General features: G+C 39.9%; 1 protein-coding gene across 2 annotated transcripts in view; it reads left to right on the forward strand.

Annotated features, from left to right (window-relative positions):
- Positions 1 to 22,131, forward strand: part of ppp1r16b (protein phosphatase 1, regulatory subunit 16B) — a 96,911-nt gene that overhangs the window by 37,296 nt on the left and 37,484 nt on the right. For both annotated transcript variants that reach the window (XM_085457650.1, XM_085457651.1), the window contains exon 3: positions 20,823 to 20,893. In XM_085457650.1, the coding sequence (XP_085313776.1) occupies positions 20,823 to 20,893 (71 nt within the window). The remainder of the gene's footprint in view (positions 1 to 20,822; positions 20,894 to 22,131) is intronic.

The following is a 22,131-nucleotide window of genomic DNA, read 5'->3' on the forward strand; positions in this document are numbered from 1 at the left end:
ACTCAAAGACAGTCAGCGTGGTATGACCTGACATTTCCTCCTAAAACCGCTGGGTAATCTGATGAGATGGCCCGGGAGTCAACAGTATTAATGGAAAGAGGGGAAAAAAGTAAGAGTAGAACTGTAGAGGGGGGAAAAATGTCTGACTTAAAGCCTTTAAACACCGTCAGAAAGCAAAATCTGAGAAAACAATGGAGGCATTTGGAGAAAACCAACTATAATAAGCGAGAGTGTAAGTGGGTGAAAAGTAGTGTGAATGAACAGGACATTCAGTAACTGCTTTTCAGTATCTTGTGCCGTCTTTTTGTTTTCAATGTCTGTTTGTAAGAGCTGCTTTTTTGGAACCCCCCCCCCCCCCCCGGATCATTCAAACAACATGCTGTCTGACTTTGTCTTTGGGGGTGGTTTACAGTCGTTCCCAGAAGCAACAGCTGAAGGCGGGTTGAAAAGCAGCCTGTCAAACACAGGGACAGAATTGTTGCCACCGATAGTTGTAAATCAAATAGGACAAAGACAGCTTAGGGCTTCAAACCCCTCCTTATCTTTTATCTGTGCTGCTGCTCAATCGCAGTACAAACTTTTAGATATTTTGGTGCAACATCTCCCTCACCAAGCTATCATACATGCCAAGAAGGAAGCTGTAAAACGGATCTAAAAAGGGGAGGAAAGTCTTGTGAATGTGTAAAATGCACAAACATCTGTGGGGAGAAATAATCAACTTGTTCTACTTCTAAATTTGTGCCTCTTCTTCGCTCTATGAGAGGGCTTCGGCTTTTCTGATCATGTGAACGGCAGCAGTGACAGAAGCAGTGGTGTTCTCTTGAACCCAGGTTGTGTTTTGCAGCTTCTTTGCCTTTCCCACCCCTGAGCTCTATTTATTTATACACCCACTCACGTGGCAACACCCAGCACGCTAATTACCACTTATTCCCTACTGAAAATCATAACTTGTAACTCAGAGTTTGAAAAGCCACACTTAAAATCCACGTTCCATTTTTAGCGATGCGGCTTTTGCTCTTGGTTCACAACCTTTTTTTCTTCTTCTGCCATATCACCATAAAAACAAAGAGGAGGAATAAATGTGGATTTCAGGATAGAAAAATACTCCTGCAGGAGAATTCACATGTGGCTTTTCCCTCGTCTCTTTTCTCTTCGTATTTATTTGTTTGCAAATTAGGTCTCAGAGGAGCTTTTGTCTTCTTCTGCTGTCTTATTAGACTCATAAGGCCTTCCCCTCAGAGGCCTCGGCCAGGCTTAGCTGCTCCCAGGCATATGGCAGCAATAGAGTGCCATTAAATAAAAAAAAAAAAAAGGCAGCACACACATAAATGCTTCACATCAGATGTCACCGCTTGTCAAGAGAAGAGTGACCTTTAACAGTAATATCTGTTCAGTCTCTTTCTATCACACTCCTCAGTTCACTGTTTCCAGCTTTCTCTCATTCTTTATTTTTTTATCTATAGGAGGAACAAACTACACACTGGTTCATCTCTACATCTGGTTTCACACACCAACCAACTCTTTCTATCGGAGCACATAAGAAATTGAAGAGCCCACATGGTTAAAAGAAGCTTTGTGTTGGATTTTCACATCCAGTGAACTTCTGCTTTTAGAAAATAAATCTGTTCTAAATGATTTAAGGTGGTTGAATGACTTTTGGCAGCACAGTGCTTGGATTCAAAATATTAGATGAACACATCGCAATGTAAAGGCATTTCAGACAGCAGGAGCAAATGGCCAGCATGGCTCTTTAGTTTTTATTATAGGCTTTGATTGTATTTGCATTTTTCCTCTTCTAATCACTGCATTGTCTTGGAGTGAACCGTGGCTAAACAGATTTTATGTAGTGGGATTTACCGCTGCAGAAGCCTCGAGTGTTTCTGCACAACTTATATGATACAGTTTGGGTTTTTGTAAACTCTTTTGCCATGAAAATGATTGAAAACCATAATTAGTCACATTTAATTAAGAATATCTGCCATATGACTCAGTGACACTAGAGTAGAAATGGATCTAAAAATATCTGATGTTAATAGGATGGCTTGGTGCCTAGTGATTGCTTAGAGGTTAAGAGTGTAAGATCCTCAACCACCGGTTGACCACTTTAGCAGCCTGTCTCCAAACGGTTGCAGTCCAACTTCAACCGGATGTGGTCAGACAGCTGGACGAAGGTTCGTAAATGATTGTCATATGTTTTTATAAACGCACACAGATTCCTAAGACAGACTAATACAGATTTATTGTAATATGCTGTGAAATTATTCAATAGACTTGACTGGTTGCCAGTCAATACTGGTTGTATTCTGGTTATATTCCTATATAATCACACACACAGGTTACCAAGCAGCTAGACTGGACCACATTCGATAGAAGACTGATAACAGACTGACTCGTCTTATTGCATTTCTGTCACCATTTTGATGCGACAAAGTTGCTTGAAGATGGTAATGGACTGCAAATGATCACAAACCTGGTCGCTGTCTATGACGCAACTCTTTTAAAGAAAACCTGATTGCACATGGTCGCATTAATTTCAGTCTCCTGCCACTATTTACCATAAATAACTCTACTCTTGAAAGCAGCTCGGTGTCTTGTGGGTTAAATGGACTGACTGTTTTGCCTTTTGTTGCCTCACTGCATGGATGCTCATGATCACACACAGTGGATGAATCTACTTCGTGTCACTTTCTTTAGAAAGAAAAAAAAAAACAATCAAAAAAGTTATTATAGTGCGAGGGAATAAAAATAACCTCCAGACTAGCCAGACTAACTCTGATCATCAGATGGTGTCATTAACGTGTATTTTCGTCAAGATGAAAGGGTAATGAGCTGAGCAGATGAAGGGGAACTGCTCACAGGTCGTGCCATGAAAAAATAAATGTGCAGTGATGATGTAGGTCACTCTGTGAGATTAATGTCACTGCTCTGTGTTAGATTGCCGTGATAATGTCGGGCCAAGACGAAAGAGAATTGGTAAACTTCTGATGATTTGCTCTCACAGACATAAAAGGATGAACTTTTTTACCAGCCACTAAAAGCTGCCCGAGGCTTATTACCTATCCCTGCTTTCAAATGCTTTATAAACCACTAGGTGTGATATAAGACCAGTGATATGACAAGCGATTTAGCCGTCCATTAGAGGCATGTAGACTTTAATGTGTCCTGGATTTGCTTGTTCTTTTTTCCCCCCCTGGATTTCTTTTTATTTAATAGTAAGGATCTGTGATATTTGATGTTAAACACAAACTCTACTTAAAAAAGAAAAAGGAAAATTTTGGCTCTTTTGTTTTTCTACTCAGGACTAACTACTAACCCAGAACATGAGGTTGTTTACTCACATGTTCAGTTAAGCCGGGGATGACCTGTGACATCTGTGGAGTAAGCCGGTCAGCCGGTGTCGTGCATCATGTGCTGAAACACAGGTCACTAAAAGGGTGAGCGGTCTGTTAGGACACGGGCGTTGCATGTATCCCTCAACAGTTACTGCTCTGTCCTGACGTCTGTTTGATATGCTTGAGTTGCTTCATTGTAACCAATAATGTGAAAATCTGTGAATAAGTGTCTCTGTTGTGCGATATTTGTGTCTAATATTTGCTTATTTAGTGGACAGAAAAATAATTACTGCTAACTTCTGTCTATTTTCTGTTTTATGATTTTATATTAGGTGGACTCTTTGATCAGTTTGGTAGATTGGAAGCCTTATTATGAAACAGTCACTTTGTGTTTGCTTTAAAGTTACAGTCCTAAAGGATAATAATTCATCTTGATGCAATAGAACGGTGTTGGCTGCGCTGTGAGACTTTTAATTAGTCATCACACGGTTAAATCTGTCAAGCAAAACTTCTGCATTCACTTCATCTAATCTGCATCATAAAGGTCCATATGGCACTTTTATGCTTTGTTCATTTATTCATTGACTGAGACGAGGTTTTTTTTTTGTGTGTGTTTTTTTTTAAACTATCCCTGCATCTTTGAAAATATGCTACTTTACTCGAGGCTAAATCAAGGCTCTTTCACCATTGGCTCTTTGCATCCCCCCCCCACCCCCCTTCCTTTTTGCCTCTTCATCCTCATAATCGTTGATTTTATGTGACATTGGAGTGGTTGATTACTCAAGTGGGATCTGGCATTTCATTGCTACGAGCAGAGCTGCGACAATGAGGCGTAGCCTTGCGAGGGTGGCATCTATCAAATGCTCCTGTGATTAGGAGGACTAGTTTCATTCGCCTGACTTCAGTGGATTCTAAAAAGCTGAATTTCTTTTTTCTTTTTTTAACATCTGAACTGCAGGAGTGTTGAAATTTTGGATGTATTTTCCTCCTCCTTTTCTTTCCTGGTTGGCCTTTTGTGGTTAGGGTGGTTTCTCAGGCTACCTGCAGGTTAACAAAACTCTGATCTTTCTCTTATCGTTGTCATTATCTTTTGCTGCCCTTGTCTTTCTCTTTCCCTTGGATTTGTCTTCTTCGACTCGTCAGACGGAGCTCCTCGGGCATTGTGTGCTAGGGAGAGCAGCAACAGTGGCACTGCTGTCTCCTCTCTGTTCATGTGCCTCAGCCTGGGCGAAGCTTTCGGGCAGGGGGGGGCTGAATCATCTTGGTCATGTGACATAATTTGGAATTCACAATGCTTGATGCAGAAGTAGGAACAACATTATGGTGCTGGACACATCAATGAGGCTGTGCTGAGGATGAACGTCTGTGATATGGTGTCAGGAATTGGTCCAGTCAGAAGGGAAGGATGCACTGGAGCGAGGAATTATCTGAATTTTGGCTTGTTTGGTCTCGTGTTCGGACACTGTGTAACTGCTGCACAACAACAAAGGGTTATTGATTGGAACTGACCACTGAGTACCTCTGCTACATTGTGCCTGTTACTTTCACTACAGCACGCTTCTCTTCTGTTCACTTGGATTTCTTTCTCATGTGTGCACCTTTTTGCAAACTTGCATGCAAAATTAAATTATTATACGTGGAATTACATATTACATCATTGTTCTTTCCTATTTTAGGCACATCTTAACTGAACCGTGGTTATTAAGCGGTAGGCTGCCAATGGGCTCGCTAAGATCTCCCTCCTCTTCCCTCTTTCACATCAGTCAATTCTCTCGGGAGATCCCCAACTCTCAAGTTAACTCTTATTTCCATGGTAACTGAGGCAGGCAGAGAGGGCCACGCAGCCTTGGCCCCAAGCTACTCAGCTGCAAAGGCACAAATTTTGCATCATCACTGCTGCAGCTCCGTGGCATAGCATGCAAGAGGCCGTCGGATGTGGTTGTGGCAACTAGGTTAACTTGACCTTAAGTACATCTGGCGTGGGTGGACTAAACCGTAGACAACACACGTTTGAGATTTATTGAAAGGAAAAGCTCACAGGCCACTTTTTTAGGTACACCTGGCTAATACCTAGTTTTGGCTTCAGAACTGCTGTAATTCTTTGCGGCATAGATCCATCAATGTGCTGGAAAACATTCCTCAGAGATTTTGGTTCACATTGACATGATGGCATCACACAGTTGCTGTAGATTTGTCAGCTGTACATCAATCTCCTCTGCCACTTTGGCCATTTGAGTGTAGTACTTGTCATGTTCAAGAAACTACTTTGATGTGATGAGAGTTTTTTTTCTTTTTTTTTTTGACATAGTATGTTATGCTGCCGGATGCAGCCATCAAAAGATGTGCACACTGTGTTCAAAGAGCGATGGACATGGTCAGCAACAATACTCAGCTCGGCTGTGGCATTTAAACAATGCTAAGGGGCACAAGGTGTGCCAAGAAGATATCCCCCACCCCATCACACCACCGGCACCAGGCTGAACTGCTGATAGAAGACGGGCTGGATGGTTTCATGTTGTTTACACAAAATTCTGATGGTACCATCTGAATGTCGCAGCAGAAATTGAGACTCGTCACACCAGGAGATGTTTTCTATTCTTCTTTTGTCCAATCGTTGTGAGCCTGTGCAAATTGTGCCCCCAGTTTCCTGTTGTTAAGCTGGTGTGGTCTTTTGCTGCCGTCGCCCACCTGCTTCAACTTTTTGCTCTTCTGCCTTGGTTGTAACAACCGGTGATTAGAATTACTGTTGCTTTCAGAGGAGAGCGCTCAAAGCGCTCTCCTCTGAACAATTCTCCTCTCGTCTGACATCAACAAAGCATTTCCACGACTGCCGTTCACTGGATATTTTCTCTTTTTTTCAGACCTTTTCTCTGTAAACACACAGATGGGTGTGTGCAAAATCCCAGTAGATCAGCAGTTTTGGAAATTCTCAGACCAGCCTGTTTGGCATCAGCAATCACGCCACGTTCAAAGTCACTTAAATTACCTTCCTGTCATATTCGGATGCTCGGTTTGGTCTTCAGCAGGTCGTCTTGACCACGTCTGCAAGCCTGCAGGCATTGACTTGGCTGATTAGATATTTGTGTTAATGATCAGATGAACTGCTGTTTCATCATAGCCACGGTGTTACAGGTTTGGAAAGTGCACATGTGCTGTTGAGTGATAGTGTTGTCAGATCAGAATATTTTAGTCTGATATTAAAGAGTTGGAATAGCACTGCTGGTATTGCATTTGCTGAAGCCATCTTAATGGAAATATACCAGGAGATAACAGGAAGCGCAGCTGGAAGAAAAATAGGGAAAATAAACATTTTAGGATCCTAAATGGTGAAATTGGAACAGAGCTCCAAATAAATCCAGCAGCAGGATTGCATCTTATCAGTGGCTGTGATTGAAGCCCACCTGCCTGCACGGTGGCTCGCTGAAGGCGTTTAAGCATCAATGTGGATCGAGGTTGATCCACCGTTGCCAATCCCCCGAGTGCTTGTTCAGCATCCCGCTGCTCCCTCGCTTCTTCTAAGCCACCTCATAATATCTTAGGTTGTCTCTCCACATGCCCACCTTCACAGTGAGTAAACAGGCCCCCACCATAAATCCTTCAATAGGATTCTGGATTATCCAACAAGGATTAGACCGCAACAAATCAAAAAGGGGCAGCCACATTAACAACACTTAGACCGATAATGTTAAATCCCAGAAACATCTTGAGTAGCTTCTTAATTGCACGTGCTGAAAGTCAGAGGATGTTATCCATGCAGAAGGTAAAGCCTGATGTGTTTTTGAATCTAGACAGTATTTCACGTTTTTAAAAATTAAGCTAAATACATTTTGAAAGGTTTCAAGGAACACAGCCCACCGTCATGCCATCTATATGAGGTATTACCGAAGCCATAAATCCAAACAGGAGAAATGGAGCTGAGCTGCGATGAGTAAATGGCAACCGCTGCAGCTGTTTACAGCCTGAGGATGTGCCAATCAATACAGAGAAGAAGCCTCAGATATCCTCAGTGGAACAATAATCGGCAAGTGCCAAGTGTAACATTGGAAGTAAAATCAACTCTTGAGAATTGACTAATTCTTTTCTTGTAGTAAAAAGTTGGCATTTGAACCACTCAGTTCATTTCCAGGCTAGTTAGATGTTTGTGGGCGCCACCCTTATGAAAAGAGGTGGAGGAATGAGAAATTAAAAGGTTGATGATGCAAACCGATAATTAAGTCTCATCCATAAGGCTGGGAAGCCGTTAAGTTATTGATAACTCATCTGCATGACTGAAGTCTGTGTTAAAATGAAACCAGTAATGAGACCGTATCTCATTTTGGACAATCTTGTGTAGGCTAAGAAAATGTTTAGACGAGTGCACGAGGGAGTGAACGTCTTTGTAGGTCATCCATCCTCTCCTGCTCGAGAGAAAGTGGAGCTGGGAAGTGTCAGTTTAAGGAATGGCACATGTGAAGTGTTATGAATAAACTTTAAACAATGTCTAGGGAAAGCACAGCAGCTATGGATAAAAAACAGAGCGAGTGACAATTACAATTAGTGCGTGTAGATTTTTTTCTTTTCTTGTGTGTGTCATAAAGTCATCAGACCGTCGCATGTTTATCATATGAGTTTGTGACCTCCACGTGTAGAATTTTTCTCAGTTATGTCAGTGTGTTTGCAGGAATGGTTGAGTAGAACTGAGTAGCAGTTGCTACCAACGTGGTGGTTTAGGGCAGCTTGGCTTGAGGTTGGGGATCTATCTGGAGAGGGGGATCAGTTGAAATGTTCTGGAAGCTTTTTAAATGATTGTGCCTCTCTCCCATCTGTCTCTGCACTGGATGTGATGTGACTCACGATGAAGCCTCGTTTGGTTGGTTTTCTCGGTACATCATATGAGCTCTCACGGAGAAAGCGATTATTATGATTATCGTAGTTTAATCCTCTACTTTGGCCCACATACCTGTAGATCTGTTATAGAATAACACAGCTTCCCCTCCTCCAGCTTTTTAAAAATTTTTAAGGCCTTTATTCCTGACAAGGATGGTGGAGAAAAAGACAGGAAGTGTGTGATAGAGAACAGCAATACTTGACGTATACATCGACGTATACCACTGGTTTTGGCGAAACCATTAACTTGTCATTTGGTGCTTTCATTTCCAAAATGTAACTCAAAGAGCATGCTAATTCTTCAAAATAAGAAGGTGAAGATGTTACACTGTTTAAACATCAGTGCTGTGATTGTCTGCTGATGTTAGCAATTTGCTAAAGTACAGCGTTAAAGGGCAACAGTGATGCCTGTAAACCTTCATTTATGTGGACAAACACACGAATGGGGCAAAAGCTTATTGGGTTGTGTGTAATAAAAGCATCTCTTTCCCTTTTATCTTTGACTGTCTTCAGACTTAAAAGGCAGCCCGACTCTTGGCATTATCATATTAAAATGAGCTGAAAAGCGTCAGCTATTTGAAACAGGGCTTATGGACTTGGAGTTAATCTGATCACCTGTTTGCCTAGATGTGGACTTGATTTCATTATGTTTTTAGACATTTTTATAGCTCCAGCTAACATTTGCTAACCACAGGATGGGAGTGGGATTAAATTCTGGGTTCATCATGTTAGTGGACCACCTGAAGGATTTGTCTGTTAATCACATTATCGCACGCCTGTGTTTGTTCAGCTTTTGAGTGCATTCAGTGCAGTGTTTCCAAAACCAAAACTTGAGGTCAGTGGAGAATGATCTGTTTATTCTGCTCCAGCTTTAGTTTGCTCACCGAGACCCTGCGAGCACCTTCTGCATCCCAATCCACAGTTTGTTTGGTCTTTCTGTTGCTTTCCCCGCGGTGCTATCTAACTACTTCTGTTAAGGCAGCGTAACATACAATTAAAGTCGCTTTATAGCTCATCATGTGGAGGATAATTATAACACACAGCGGAATGCTAATTATATTAATGATCTTCTTTCCTAACGTCCTAGTAAAACCAATGTCATTTAGCTGCTACTTATGGACGTGCAGAGTGGCCTACTTTTCTGCACAGCTGACAGGAAGACAGAAACGGCTACCTGGCTGCCTGAATGCCTGTGTTTGGAAAGTAACTGTTCATTTGCTGCACTGACATCGTTTGGGGCTATTTGGTTGCATTAAGATAAAAAATATCTAATTTGTAAGAAATGATTCACTCTGGTGAGCATGTGCAATGCATCAGCCCCTTTTTCCATTCTCATTTTAATGCAGCAAAGAAATGATTGAAATGGGGTGGTTGCAAAAGCCTAACGTAGCTTATCAGCCGATCTCTAAAATGCTCCAAAAGACACCGCGTAATTGCAGCTTTTTAGCAGTTAGCTAATGTTTATCATGACTTGAAATGTTTTCATGTTTTCTGTTAATTCAACTGAAAATGATTCATCAAGATGCACATTAGCTGAGAAGCCGTAGTCACATTAGCCGATGAATGCTCCACTACGTTCATCTGATATGTCCTGACTTTTTGTATCCATAATTTGCAGCTCGGCTTATAAATGGGTTCTTTGAGCCTTTTCACTGAAATGCAGCAGCACAGCTGAGGTGAGCGAATCAAAACAGTAAACTGAAGATCTGAAAAAAACTACACAACTTACTAAGTAAAGCCCCTTTCAGGCGTGATGCATGATACATGCTATAACTAACTTTATTGATCTTTTTAAATAACGCCATTCAGACCCGGGCCACAGTGACATGCACAGCCATGATATTGGTGTTTGTCTCATAATGTACTATTCAGTCTCAGTTGTCTTAAAACATAGTGAAACGTTTTCCAATGTTTTAAAATAATCACTAAAAGTTGTCAGATGAATGGAATGTAAAGCACGCCTGAATGTGTATTTATATTTCACCTTTTACATTTAAGTTAAAACACATTTGCAAACGAATAAAGGGCCGAAATGCAAAAGTATAGAAAACATTGTATCAAACAAAATCCAGTCTAATCATTCGGCCGCTTTTTAAGGCGCCCACATATCTTAGTCCAGGGAGAGAAAGTTCCAAAGTTTAGCAGCTACATCCTTCAAAAGATAATCTCCTTTTGACTTGAGCCTGGAGTGAAGAACAAAAAAACAGACCCGACATCAGATTTTGGCCCGTGATAAAGGGCTGCAGTATTTATTTTTTCTTCTTCTGATTCTTTTTTTGTCATGGCTACTGCCTAAAAAAATGAAAAGCTCTCAATGTGATGATGAATTTTGAACTGCATCCTGAAACTGGTGGCAGACCCACGTAAAGAAATGTACGTTTGTGTTACATATGAGATTGTGAGTGATTTCAACAACGACGGGATGAAATAAACCGCTGAGATGAAAACTTAAAGCCTAGCTCCAAGATGTTTACAGAGAGTAGAGTGAAACTCGAGGCAGCTGTAACATTTCACAATTCTCTGGGTTCATCACTAGAAGCGATGTTTCACATACAAGTAGTGAAATCATAAATTGTTTATAGCAAGTGTATCGATTCTAAGTTGTTTGTATACATATGTTAAGATAACTGAAGATGGTTGTTTTGGTGGTTGGTTATTCAGATGGATGGTTGTAATTTATTTATTTCATTTGATTTATTTTGTTATTTTTTTATTTAAAAGAAAATCAAGCTGGGCATAAGTGCTTACATATTTGGTTTGGCTATGTGTTTGATTAGGATTACTCGTCTAAATCAGTGCAGGAAGAGGCAAAAAATGTCAAAGTTAAGCTTTTTTGGGAGGGGGCAGGGGATATGCTTATTTTGCACGGGAAATGTGAAGTGGAAATGGGGAAGTGGCCCGCATTACTGGATGCTATTTCCTTAAAAAAATCTGAGAAGTTTCCCATCCATTATTTTTTTTAAGGAAATAGCAAAAAATACATTTTGTTCATTTTAAATTTTTTTGGAAAAATGTCATTTTTTGTTAATGGAGCTTCAAGAACCCCCTCATGGTATTTAATCTGAATCATTTTATAATGTTTTACAGAAATACCAGCCTAGCATTTTATATATTAGAACCGGCTTCCCCTCATATCACAGTTTTAGAGGGTTTATAAAGGGCTGTGAGATGGTGGGTATATTGGATAAAACACTCTAATAGGTATCAGTGTGGTTTAAGAGATACTGTGGCAGCTATTATTGCAGCACAACAAATATTTGTCTCTTTAATATAAAAAGGGACACACTGGAAAGAAAATCAATTGTCCATGAGGAATAATCTCAGACCTGAACCTCAAGCAGGCTCTCTCATACCACAGTCTTTACTCGATCCTCACTTTACTGGTGATTCCCTCTTATCAGTGAGCAATGGGTGTGAGATATGACCAGACTGACTGGATTGGTGGCAGTCAGGATCATCAGATAAACCCTTAAAGTAAGAATATCCATTCTAATAACTGTTCTTCTTTTGTTCTTTGAAAGACATTAAAATAAAAGATAAGAGCATCTGTGCATCCGTTAACTTAGCAGTGATCTACAGAGTTTTGTGAACTGAAACAAGTAGGGTCTTAAAATGAACCCAGAATGATCTACATCTGTATAGCTGCATTAAGGGGGAAGGCTGTTCAGTAGATTCAGCATGCAATGAAATAATAATAATAATAATAATAATAATAATGGATACTTTATTGATCAATGAGAACTCTGTATATTCAGATGAAAGTGCACAAACCTGGTGTAGAGACATGTATTTAAAATTTAATCTCAAAACTCCACACAGTGTTTAGAAATGACTGCTTGTTTTTGCATGAATGTTTAAAGGTAGCCATTTATTGCTTTAACAAACACAAAAAATTTCAATACAGCTGCAAATGTAAAACTGAAATATGCTGCTGTATTGGAAAACTGTACAGTTGGTGCTGTAAACTGTGCAGTTTTAAATAGGTCTGTGTTGAAAAAGAGGTTTTCTACAGGATAATTGACGAAGAAGAAGAATGAACTGGACATTTTTTCCAAGTATTTTATGAATTACTGGTCTATCAGTTGTGAAACATGACTTTTAAAAGTGGCAAATAAAGTTTCAGAGCTCAAGTTGTCATCGAAAATCTCTTCTTTTATCTGATCAACGGTTCAAAATGTTTCAGTTTTCAAATTATATATGACTAAGGGAAACCCGTGCACCAGTCTTTTTCTGATATTTGTTAAATGTTAACAGTTGTTTTTCTGTCAGTCGACTTTCTGCATTACTTTGACTATTATTGAAACAGCACCAACTGTCCGCTCTGTTGGCAGCTCTGTGAAAGCACCCCGTGGTAGACCTGTTGCTAAATGCTTTAATCACCTTAGTGAAATGTTCACAATAACAGTGCAAACACATTTTAGCACGTTGATTCGCTAACCAGCCATAAAAAAAATTGCACACTTACTAGTTTTGCTTTATTTGTTCAAAACGTCTTGCACCAAATTTACCATACAGTCCATCCTGTGGCACACCTGCCAGGTCTGAACGTCATGGAAATCCACCTAAGACTTCTTAAGAAAACCACAAATGTGGATCTTATGATGATGTTAAAGTGAAAGGTCCTTGAGAGGTATTCTTTAGTGATAACCCCAATTTCACAGATATCCGCCCAAGACTCTGATCTGTGAAATATGTTCTTTGTTTGAAAAGAATAATTGAAGAAACGCCTCAAAAAGTAACTGTTTATTGATAATAACTTTGATTTTAAACAATTAAATATCAGTATCATGTAATGTCACATACAGTATAACGTATTGCACACTATACTCTACACCTACAGGAACTGCTCTGACATTGAAACCCATGCTACGAAGCTCCTGGTGCACAGATTTTGTGCTGATGTTAATTCCAGATGAGGTTTTGGAGTGCTGCTGTCATTGAGTCCAGCAGAGTGTTGCCACTTATATGCACTGTGCACCCACTCTGTGAGACCCCTCTCTGTTGCCATGGTTCTTAATTGTTTCCACATGTACAGCTTATCCAAGCTGACTTGTTGCAATGGTGACGTCCTTTTACAGCATCACACTTGAAGTCAGTGAGCTCAGCGAAAAACAAGCTTTAGCTTTCACAAATGTTTGTAAAGCCGAAGTGCATGGCCAGGTGCTTGGCTTTATACACCTTCGACGATGGGAATGAAAAAATAACTGAAGAGGTGTGGCCCAATAGTTTTGTCTATAAAGTCGATTTTTAACTATAAACTAAGGGTGACTACCATGTATTTATAATAACCATGATACATAAAAAATAAATATAGATGTTATGTTGTTAATTCACATATCATTGCAGATAGTAGCAGTGGTAAGTGAACTGGTTACTTACCACTGCTTACCAGTTTGTTTACACCACTGTGCTATTTTCATATCATGAAAGCCCTCCTCTAAAGGAAGGAGTCTGGTTCTATGTGTGTGGCCACCTTACACTTAGTGGGTGTATTGCTGTGGAAGGAATTCGAGCATTGAGTGAGAATTTGTTTGCATGAGCAGTCCTCATATGATGGTTTGCGCTCACCCTTTGCAATGGTATGCTAATGTTGAAGTCCTGCGTGAGCCTTTATCATCAGAAGGTGTTGGCCAGTGTTTTTGAACAGGCACGGCGGTAATATGTATGTGTATTATGCACAGTGGAGTACTTAGGGCTTTAGTTCAGGCGTAGCCGGCTCATTTATTCCATCTCCTGTAGACCAGTGAGCCTTGTGATCTTTGCTGACTTGCTGTGTATTATTATCAGTGCATTATTATCATCCCGAAATCACCTACTGGAACTACTCCTTCAAAATGTTATTTTGCTAGCTTTAGGCAGTAAAGAGGAGTTATAGCTCTAATAAGAGAAGACTTGGAAAGCTGTAGAGTCCTTTTTGGTCCTGTAGATATCTCATAGTTTAATTCAGAGCACGCGTCTTTGTGTGGAAATATCTTCTTATCAATAATCTGTGTTCAGGAAAGTTGGGACCTAAATAACTGGTGTAGGATTTTCTTCCATCTCCAACTCATGCATACACACACACACACACACACACACACACACACACACACACACACACACACACACACACACACACACACACACACACACACACACTGTACTTGATGATAACAGGAAGGAAGGGTGGGTTTCTGTTCCTGCACCGTTATTTGTTGATGTATCTTTTATCTTTGGGGAAGCATCTCGTCCAACTCCGTCTACTCCCTCAGTGGGAATTTATGGGACCCACCCAGGAAGACGTGCATGGGATTTGTGTTAGTGGATTGTGCGGTATGCAGATAATTGCCATGGTGATTCCTGCATGTAATGGATTGCTTTTTAAAGATTTTTCTGTTTGTGTGTTTGCTCCGTCCCACAGGGTACTGGTACAGACTGATAGGAATCACATTCATGGGTTGTCGCCAACTCAATTTTACTTTCTGCGCTTTTCTTTCCCTCCTGTGAATCTTTTGGTACTCCAGAATCTGTCTGTATAACTTATGACTGCATTTTACCCCTTATGCCCTCACTCTACGGTTTATATGTCAGGTATCTTCTGAAATTCCCCTTTCCCTTTGTCATAAAACGGCTGTGCCATCAGTGAGATAAGTCCATGTGCTGCTGATCAAAAGTAGAGCAGCCATCTCAGTGTTCCAGTTTTTATCACTCGTGCTCTTGTATGTTCAGCATTATAAGGCCAGCTGATTGGTATATGGAAATGATGATGTGGTTCTTTCTAGAAATAAGAGAAAGATCTGCCTGTATAGTTAGATTATTGCAACTTCTTTCAGACAGAAAACGTCGATCCGAGTGTGAGATTTTTGAATAAAAGCCAGCTTTCCTTCATTTATCCAGGTAAAAGTCTTATTGTGATTGAGATCTTTTTTTCAGGAGAGACGTGACCTAACTGCTGAACTTTCTTTTTTCAAGCACAGTCGACTCACGTCTTTGAGTATTTGCACGAGGGTTAATCTGTCTCTGTTAAATCTGTGATCGACTGGTGATCTGTTCAGGGGTCACGACACTGGCTGGATAAGTGGTTAAGAAAATGGATACATTCAGTAACATTCAGGTCCTTTAAACTGCTACAATGTTTTCTGACAATTAGACACAGGAGACGCAAGTTAACTAAAAAGTGAACTTGGAAAGTAAGTCAAGCAGTTCAGTTAAAAACCTGTTGGTTTTTGTTTTTGTTTTGTTTTTTGTTGAAGCTTACTAAAGCTGCTAATTGACTTTTTAACAGAGCTTATAATTTTAATTATAGAGATAAAGTTATGAGGTTTTGGTGTTATTCGTTTTTAGTCCCCTGTGACAGCTAAAATGCTCACAAAGTTATCTGTTAATTACAGTATGGTAATTAGTTTATGTTGCTAAAAGGGTGTTATTTGTTGTGGGTTTTTTGATGATAATGTTTGCTTTCTGTGGTTTTTTATTTTAAAAGTGTTTCAGCGATCGATCTTTCAGCTGGTAGGGGGTTTATTTTGAAGTCTCTCGTTATTGCAAATCACGTCACGGAGATTTGACCTCAGTGGAATTTTATTTGAAATGAGACGAGTCAGTCACAACAGCATCACTAAGTCACATATACACAAAACAATATTGATGCAAATAAAATGTAGAAAATTTGATTCATTTCTTTTAAACTACAGCTGCATGTTGTGCTACCTAAAGTGTGGACACGCTCAACGAGAAAATAAAATATGCTCCTGTTTGTTGAGACATTTCTGTTTGTTGTTGTGTCTGTCTCTGATTTTTAGAAGGTCTATGGTCCTATACTTTATACACTCTCTGCCCTTTATATGCTTTATTAAAACTACAGTTTGCATAAATTGTAAAGAATCTGAATTTCATGAGCAATTTAATGAATTCTAACACAAATCGAGTCAGACAGGCCAGACACAACAATATAAAATACACATTAAATGATAGCTGAAATAAAATACCAATAGCATGGTTCATAAATATTAAGTGACAACACTCCTCTAGTGGATTGCATCCATTGTTGTCTGACGTTATCCAACAAATATTCTGTGAAATGAAACCTTTTTACCTTATGAATATGAAATGTACTATATGAACAAAAGTATTGGGTCACACCTCTTGCCTAAACATGTAATGGCCATATTCAACCAGAAGGCTGGTTATACCAAATCTGTGAGTATTTCCTTGTAGAAAATGCTGAGCACCTCCCAGCTGTACTTTGGGACTAGATTGCAGCTGAACTCTAGCATCCCTGCATGTAAGAGAAGGGGAATAGCTACTTTGGGAAAAAAAAAAATCAATATTCTTTCATGACCTCCTGAAGTCCTCTCATTACAGCTTTGCACTCATCACACTCGGTCGGTAACTCGTGGGTGTAGTGAAAAAGGGAAATGGACTTGTATTGTGCCTTTTTTCCCCTTTTAGTCGTTCACAAAGTGCTTTACACATTTTGGCTCACACATACTCTCACATAGCACTGGCAACTGAGCTTTCATGCAAGGTACTCGTCTACCATCCCGAACAACTTTGGGTTCACTTTCTTGCTCAAGGGCCCTTTGGCATGCAGACAGGAGGAGGTGGGTGTTGTGTAGGCAGCCCTCTCTTCCCCATACAGACAATTTAATTTGTAAAATAAGAATCAGGAAAGTGTAAATAAAGTGGATGAGGGTTCTATCCTGAATGCGTTTATATCTTCATCTGTCTTTATATTTTGCTTTCTTTCAGACGTCCTATGACCAAAATAGAGATATTAAAGTGAGTTCGTCGTAAGATTCTCAAATAATCGAATTATTTTAATAGATAGTTTTTGTCTTTGATTGCCTTAGTGGCAATTTAAACTCAGTCTGAAATTAGAAGAGACAGTGGCATGTGTCGGCATTCAGTCGGTGCTTGATTTGTTACTTAGCAGAAATATTTAGCTACGAGGGGGCTGTTATTCTCTGCTGTGGTCGATCACACTGAATCCTCAGGGACTCTAATATGACTAGACACATATTGAGGTACTCCATTTGACATCAGACATTTCATCTCCTTAATATAAAGAAATTGCCTGGAACGGGGGCCATTTTTTTAAACTTTGTGTGCTTGATGGATGCAATTTATATTCAGATATAGTCTGCGCACCTAGCCAAATGAAGGACCTTTATATTTTGAAATCCAGGAAAACACAATCCCTCTCTCATTATAAGAAAATAACAGAGGATGCAGCTGCAAAGTGATGTTAGTCCCATAGTTCCTCTGAGGCTTCGTGTTTACAATCCGGTTGTACACTGTAACAACACAGGGCTGCAAATTACAGAGCCCCCATGGCAACATAGGTGGGAAAAGATCAATAACTCATGGCCACAAGCTGGTAAGGTGTGGGCACATGATAACTCAATTGTGGCTACATGACACTGAATCTGTTGTTTACTGCACACTGGACGAGCTCCATGCATGAAGCATAGATACATTTGATTTGGATTGATCTTATTTTTGCGACGCATCATAATATCCCGCAATGTTTGTCACGCTTGTTGCCAGACGATTGCACCACTCACCTTATCGCTAATGTGCTAATCTCCATAAAGCTTTAGTCTGACATATATATTAGCCTTCAGTCTCTAGGCACAGACTTTCAGAGTAAACAAAACTGTATTTATGAACAAAGCTGTCGATTCCACCTCACAACATTTTTCAAATTTATTGCTGAGCAATGTTTAGCGCGGTCAGTAAATAACATTCTACATCTTGTGGTCACCATTTACTTGTGAGTTTCCTGAGCCTTATTAAAAGGCAATAAGCAGGTTTTTGCTTTAACTCATTGTGAAGTAAATGTTATGCGTGTATAATAACACATGTTGTTAGACTATATATAGAACCTCCTAAAAAGCCTGGATTGGAGAACCAAAACTGGGAAGCTGGATAATGATTTCATTTCCCTGTGAGCTGTTGTTAGCATGGATTCGTAGATCTGCCAAGTTTTTCTAAGCACTCATGGTCACCCCCAGAAATTTCCAATATATGCAAATTATTATTGTTATTTAGTTATTTATTTTTTACAAGTGCTAAATTAAGGACTTGGAGATAAAAGCAGAAGTACTTCACTCACCATCAACCACACAGTCTTAGCTTTATTACATTTGATAGTCATACATGTGCATCTCTTTGTCAGTTGCTACTGTAATGTCTAGCCAACACTCACTTATCTTCTCCTAATGCATTACTAACTTGTGGCCACCCAATAAAATATTAATGCAGAGCAATTATATTTTCCCACCCATGTCACTGGGGAGGAAAATGGAAGAAAACGAGGGAAGTGTTTATGGCGTTTATGGGATGCAGTCAGACTGAGCTTGCACTGTATAACCTTGGTTCAGTTCTCTGAGCACTCATCATTATTTCCTCTCTTAGATTTTGCACAAGTGCGTGATGCTGCAGTAGCCCATTTTCTCTGGTTTGGTTCAGCGTCTTTGGGTTTTAAGAGCAACTCAAGTTGTAGATGTACTGTGACGATGCCAAAAGTGTTCAAAGTAACATATAACAGTTATACTGCTGTGGTGTGGGTGAATATCAAAAGCTTAACTGAGGTCTAATCAATGCAGGTTTTAGGAAGCTGTGTAATAGAAATAGGTTGATAATGGCTGCACTTTAATCATTCTATTTTATTATGGAAAAAGGACTCCCTGAGCCACATTTTACTCAGAGCACAGTGTTCTTCCATTATGACAATCTGCCATTATTTTTAAGCAGTGCTTCAATTAAACCCCCACATAGAGGAAACAACTCAGCCAGTGTGCTTAAATACTGAACCTTCCACTTCCATTTGTATTCAGCTTCTTATCGTGACCTCCCTCTGTAGCGCACTCTGCCTCCCTGCTCTTTATTAGCTGTCACAAAAAAATGCAGGTCATATCATGGGCGTTCGCCTGGGAGCTCGAGCTGTTCTTAACTTTCAGAAGATTTCTGCCAAAAGATGCCAGGCACAGCTCCTCCCGAAGACCCTGCTTTTCATCTGCTGCTCGTTTTTTTCATGCAAAAGGTTCTTGAAAGGAGCTGAAATATACTCGTGCTCAAAATAAAGAAAAGATGGCGCAATCTAAACCGCATATTGATGTTATAATGAGCAGAGAAGTGAAATATTGACAAAATGTCGATACATTCAGCTAGGCAGGTTTCAATTAGTACTCTGTACCCCCAACAATACACTTTACAGTTTGAGATGACGGGTTTATTGATTGGTTGGTTGGTTGGTTGATTAAGTTTTTTCTTCTCCTCTCACAGAACACACAGACTGTTCTTTATTAATTACTTTACTAGAGTTGAATCTAAATCAGAGGTTATATAGTAAAGGACAATGGACCTGCTCAGTATTGATTGACATTTTCTGTGGTAAGATACTGGGTATCTCTCCCCATTAGATGACCAGATGTGGAGCAAACAATGTTACAGTTGTCAGCATGGCAGATAAATGTTACCGTGTGAGACGGATAATTCTGCCAATCGGTGTAATTACTTTGATGTTTAAAAGGATAATTGCATTCCTGAATATGAGTGATTGGCATCTTGTTGTGTAAAGTGCTTGAATTCATGACACATTATTTATTTTTTAAACATCTGTGGAAATTGTTGTTACATTTTTAGTGGCCAAGATCAGTTGTTACAGAACAAAAATGCACATCTGAGCATTCACATCAAAATTTGTCAAATGAGAAAAAGGAAAATGTGATTTTAAAATAGTCTTTATAGAGAAAGTGAAGCCTGATTTAGGTAGACAGCTGTGCAAAGATTATTGTGAAACGTGCACATGCTGTGTGATGTCAGTGTGTACAGAGCCATGATGTGATAATTACCATCTCATGTCTCTCTCTCAGCGTTCAGCATCATAATCTGATTCAACCACTCACGAGGTGTCTTTTGTCTGGGAAGATGACAGCCATAACCCCCCCCCCCCAAAAAAAAAAAAAAAAAAAAGCAGGAGTAATTATGACACTCAGAGGAGCCCTACGTGCCACTTCCTGTTCAGGCCGGCAGGTTTAGCAATCAGACAGCTGGCACTTGATATGTTGTGAATTGTGGCAGTTTTATCTGTCTGGGAAGACTAACTGTGTAATCCCAGGCATTGTTACATCATCACCATCTTCCGTCACAACAATCCCCACCTCACCCTTCGCCCATTCCTCTGTATTTCCAAGGTCAGTTGAGTAACATCCTGGCTGGGCTGATAATTTGAGAGATTGTCCCTGCAGAGATGCATCACGATTATACTGCAGGATTAATGGATTGTAGATTGATTGGTGATGTCCCCTTAACTAAAAGGTTAAGTTGAAGTGCACCTGCAGCCTCTTCAGCAATTAAAAGGAATTAAGGTATATAGGGTGTTGTCGTGCTTTTAACCTGGATCTGTTAATTTGTTTATTCTCCAAACAGCCGAATAACCACGCAACACACGTGCCTCACAAGCGGCGAAAGAAACGAAAAGATCTTTCAATTCTCAGCCACAAAATGGACTTTAATTATGCGAAAGCAAGGGGATAAATTTATAAAAGGAAGTGCAGTTTTTCAAAGCACTCGAAGACATCCTGGAAGTGTATGTGCAACGTTCAGCTTTATTGATATTCCTTTTCTTCACTTTGCCAACAGTTCGTTACCTGCTGAGGAACAATGTGAGTCCAGACCTCTGCAATGAAGACGGCCTTACAGCTCTGCATCAGGTAAGATTATCTGTCTCCACCTGTCCTTCTTTATGTCCATCTTTGACTTTTCTGATGCGTTTTAACTCTGCCTGTTTTTTTTAAAGAAGATTAAGAACTTGATGTATAATTTGAGTCTCATTTTTTTAATCCAGTTTTTTTTATACTGATTGTTGAATTTCCTGATTAAGACATGCAGAATATGTCAGTATTTTACGAGCATTTTTTAGTCATATACACCCCCAGCTCTAAAAAAGTTGGGATGCTGTGAAAAATAAAGCTATATTTTATTCACGATTGAACATAATCGACAAATATTAAGACAAATATTACCTCATATTGAATTTGATGGTGGCGATAAATCAAACAAAAGCTGTAAGGGTGCAACAAAAGGCTGGAAAAGTTAAAAGAAACAGCTGGACAAACATTTTTCAACTGATTACTGGTTATTTGGTAACGGATCCAACAGGTTCTATTGTGAATACAATATGGATTTATGAGATTTGCCAGTCATTAAAGTCTGGTTATATTTATTTTTCATGTGAAATCCAAACATGTTTGGAATTCGGTTTATATGCAGCCCTTTTAAAAATATGCACCTCAGTGGAGTATTCCTGTATTTTGTGACAGTCTCTTACCTCTACCACTGACCTTCAAGAAGCAAAAAAAGGCACCAACTGGGGAGGTGAAAATAATAATTAGGTAGAGGAAATGTTCAGAAAAATGCACCGTTAATCATTTTAATTGGGGCAGCACTGACATTTACTATTGTTAGACACATAATATGTGTAAAACGTTTTTTAATCTCTTTGTTTTGATCATGTGTTTTTCATTGAACGCTGTAACATCAAGGCTTTTTCTACCTCCACCATCACCATCTCTTTGTTGAAATGTAAATGGTAAAATGGCCTGTATTTATATAGCGCTTTACTAGTCCCTAAGGACCCCAAAGCGCTTTACATATCCAGTCATCCACCCATTCACGCACACATTCACACACTGGTGATGGCAAGCTACATTGTAGCCACAGCCACCCTGGGGCGCACTGACAGAGGCGAGGCTGCCGGACACTGGCGCCACCGGGCCCTCTGACCACCACCAGTAGGCAACGGGTGAAGTGTCTTGCCCAAGGACACAACAACCAAGACTGTCCAAGCCGGGGCTCGAACCGGCAACCTTCCGATTACAAGGCGAACTCCCAACTCTTGAGCCACGATCGCCCCTAATGTAATGAAATAATTTCCAGAGAGGTTTGCCTG

The sequence above is a fragment of the Copadichromis virginalis genome, linkage group LG5 (genome assembly GCF_057382275.1).
Source record: "Copadichromis virginalis isolate Kocher_CV1m ecotype Utaka linkage group LG5, C_Virginalis_male_GT1.1, whole genome shotgun sequence".
NCBI lineage: Eukaryota > Metazoa > Chordata > Actinopteri > Cichliformes > Cichlidae > Copadichromis > Copadichromis virginalis.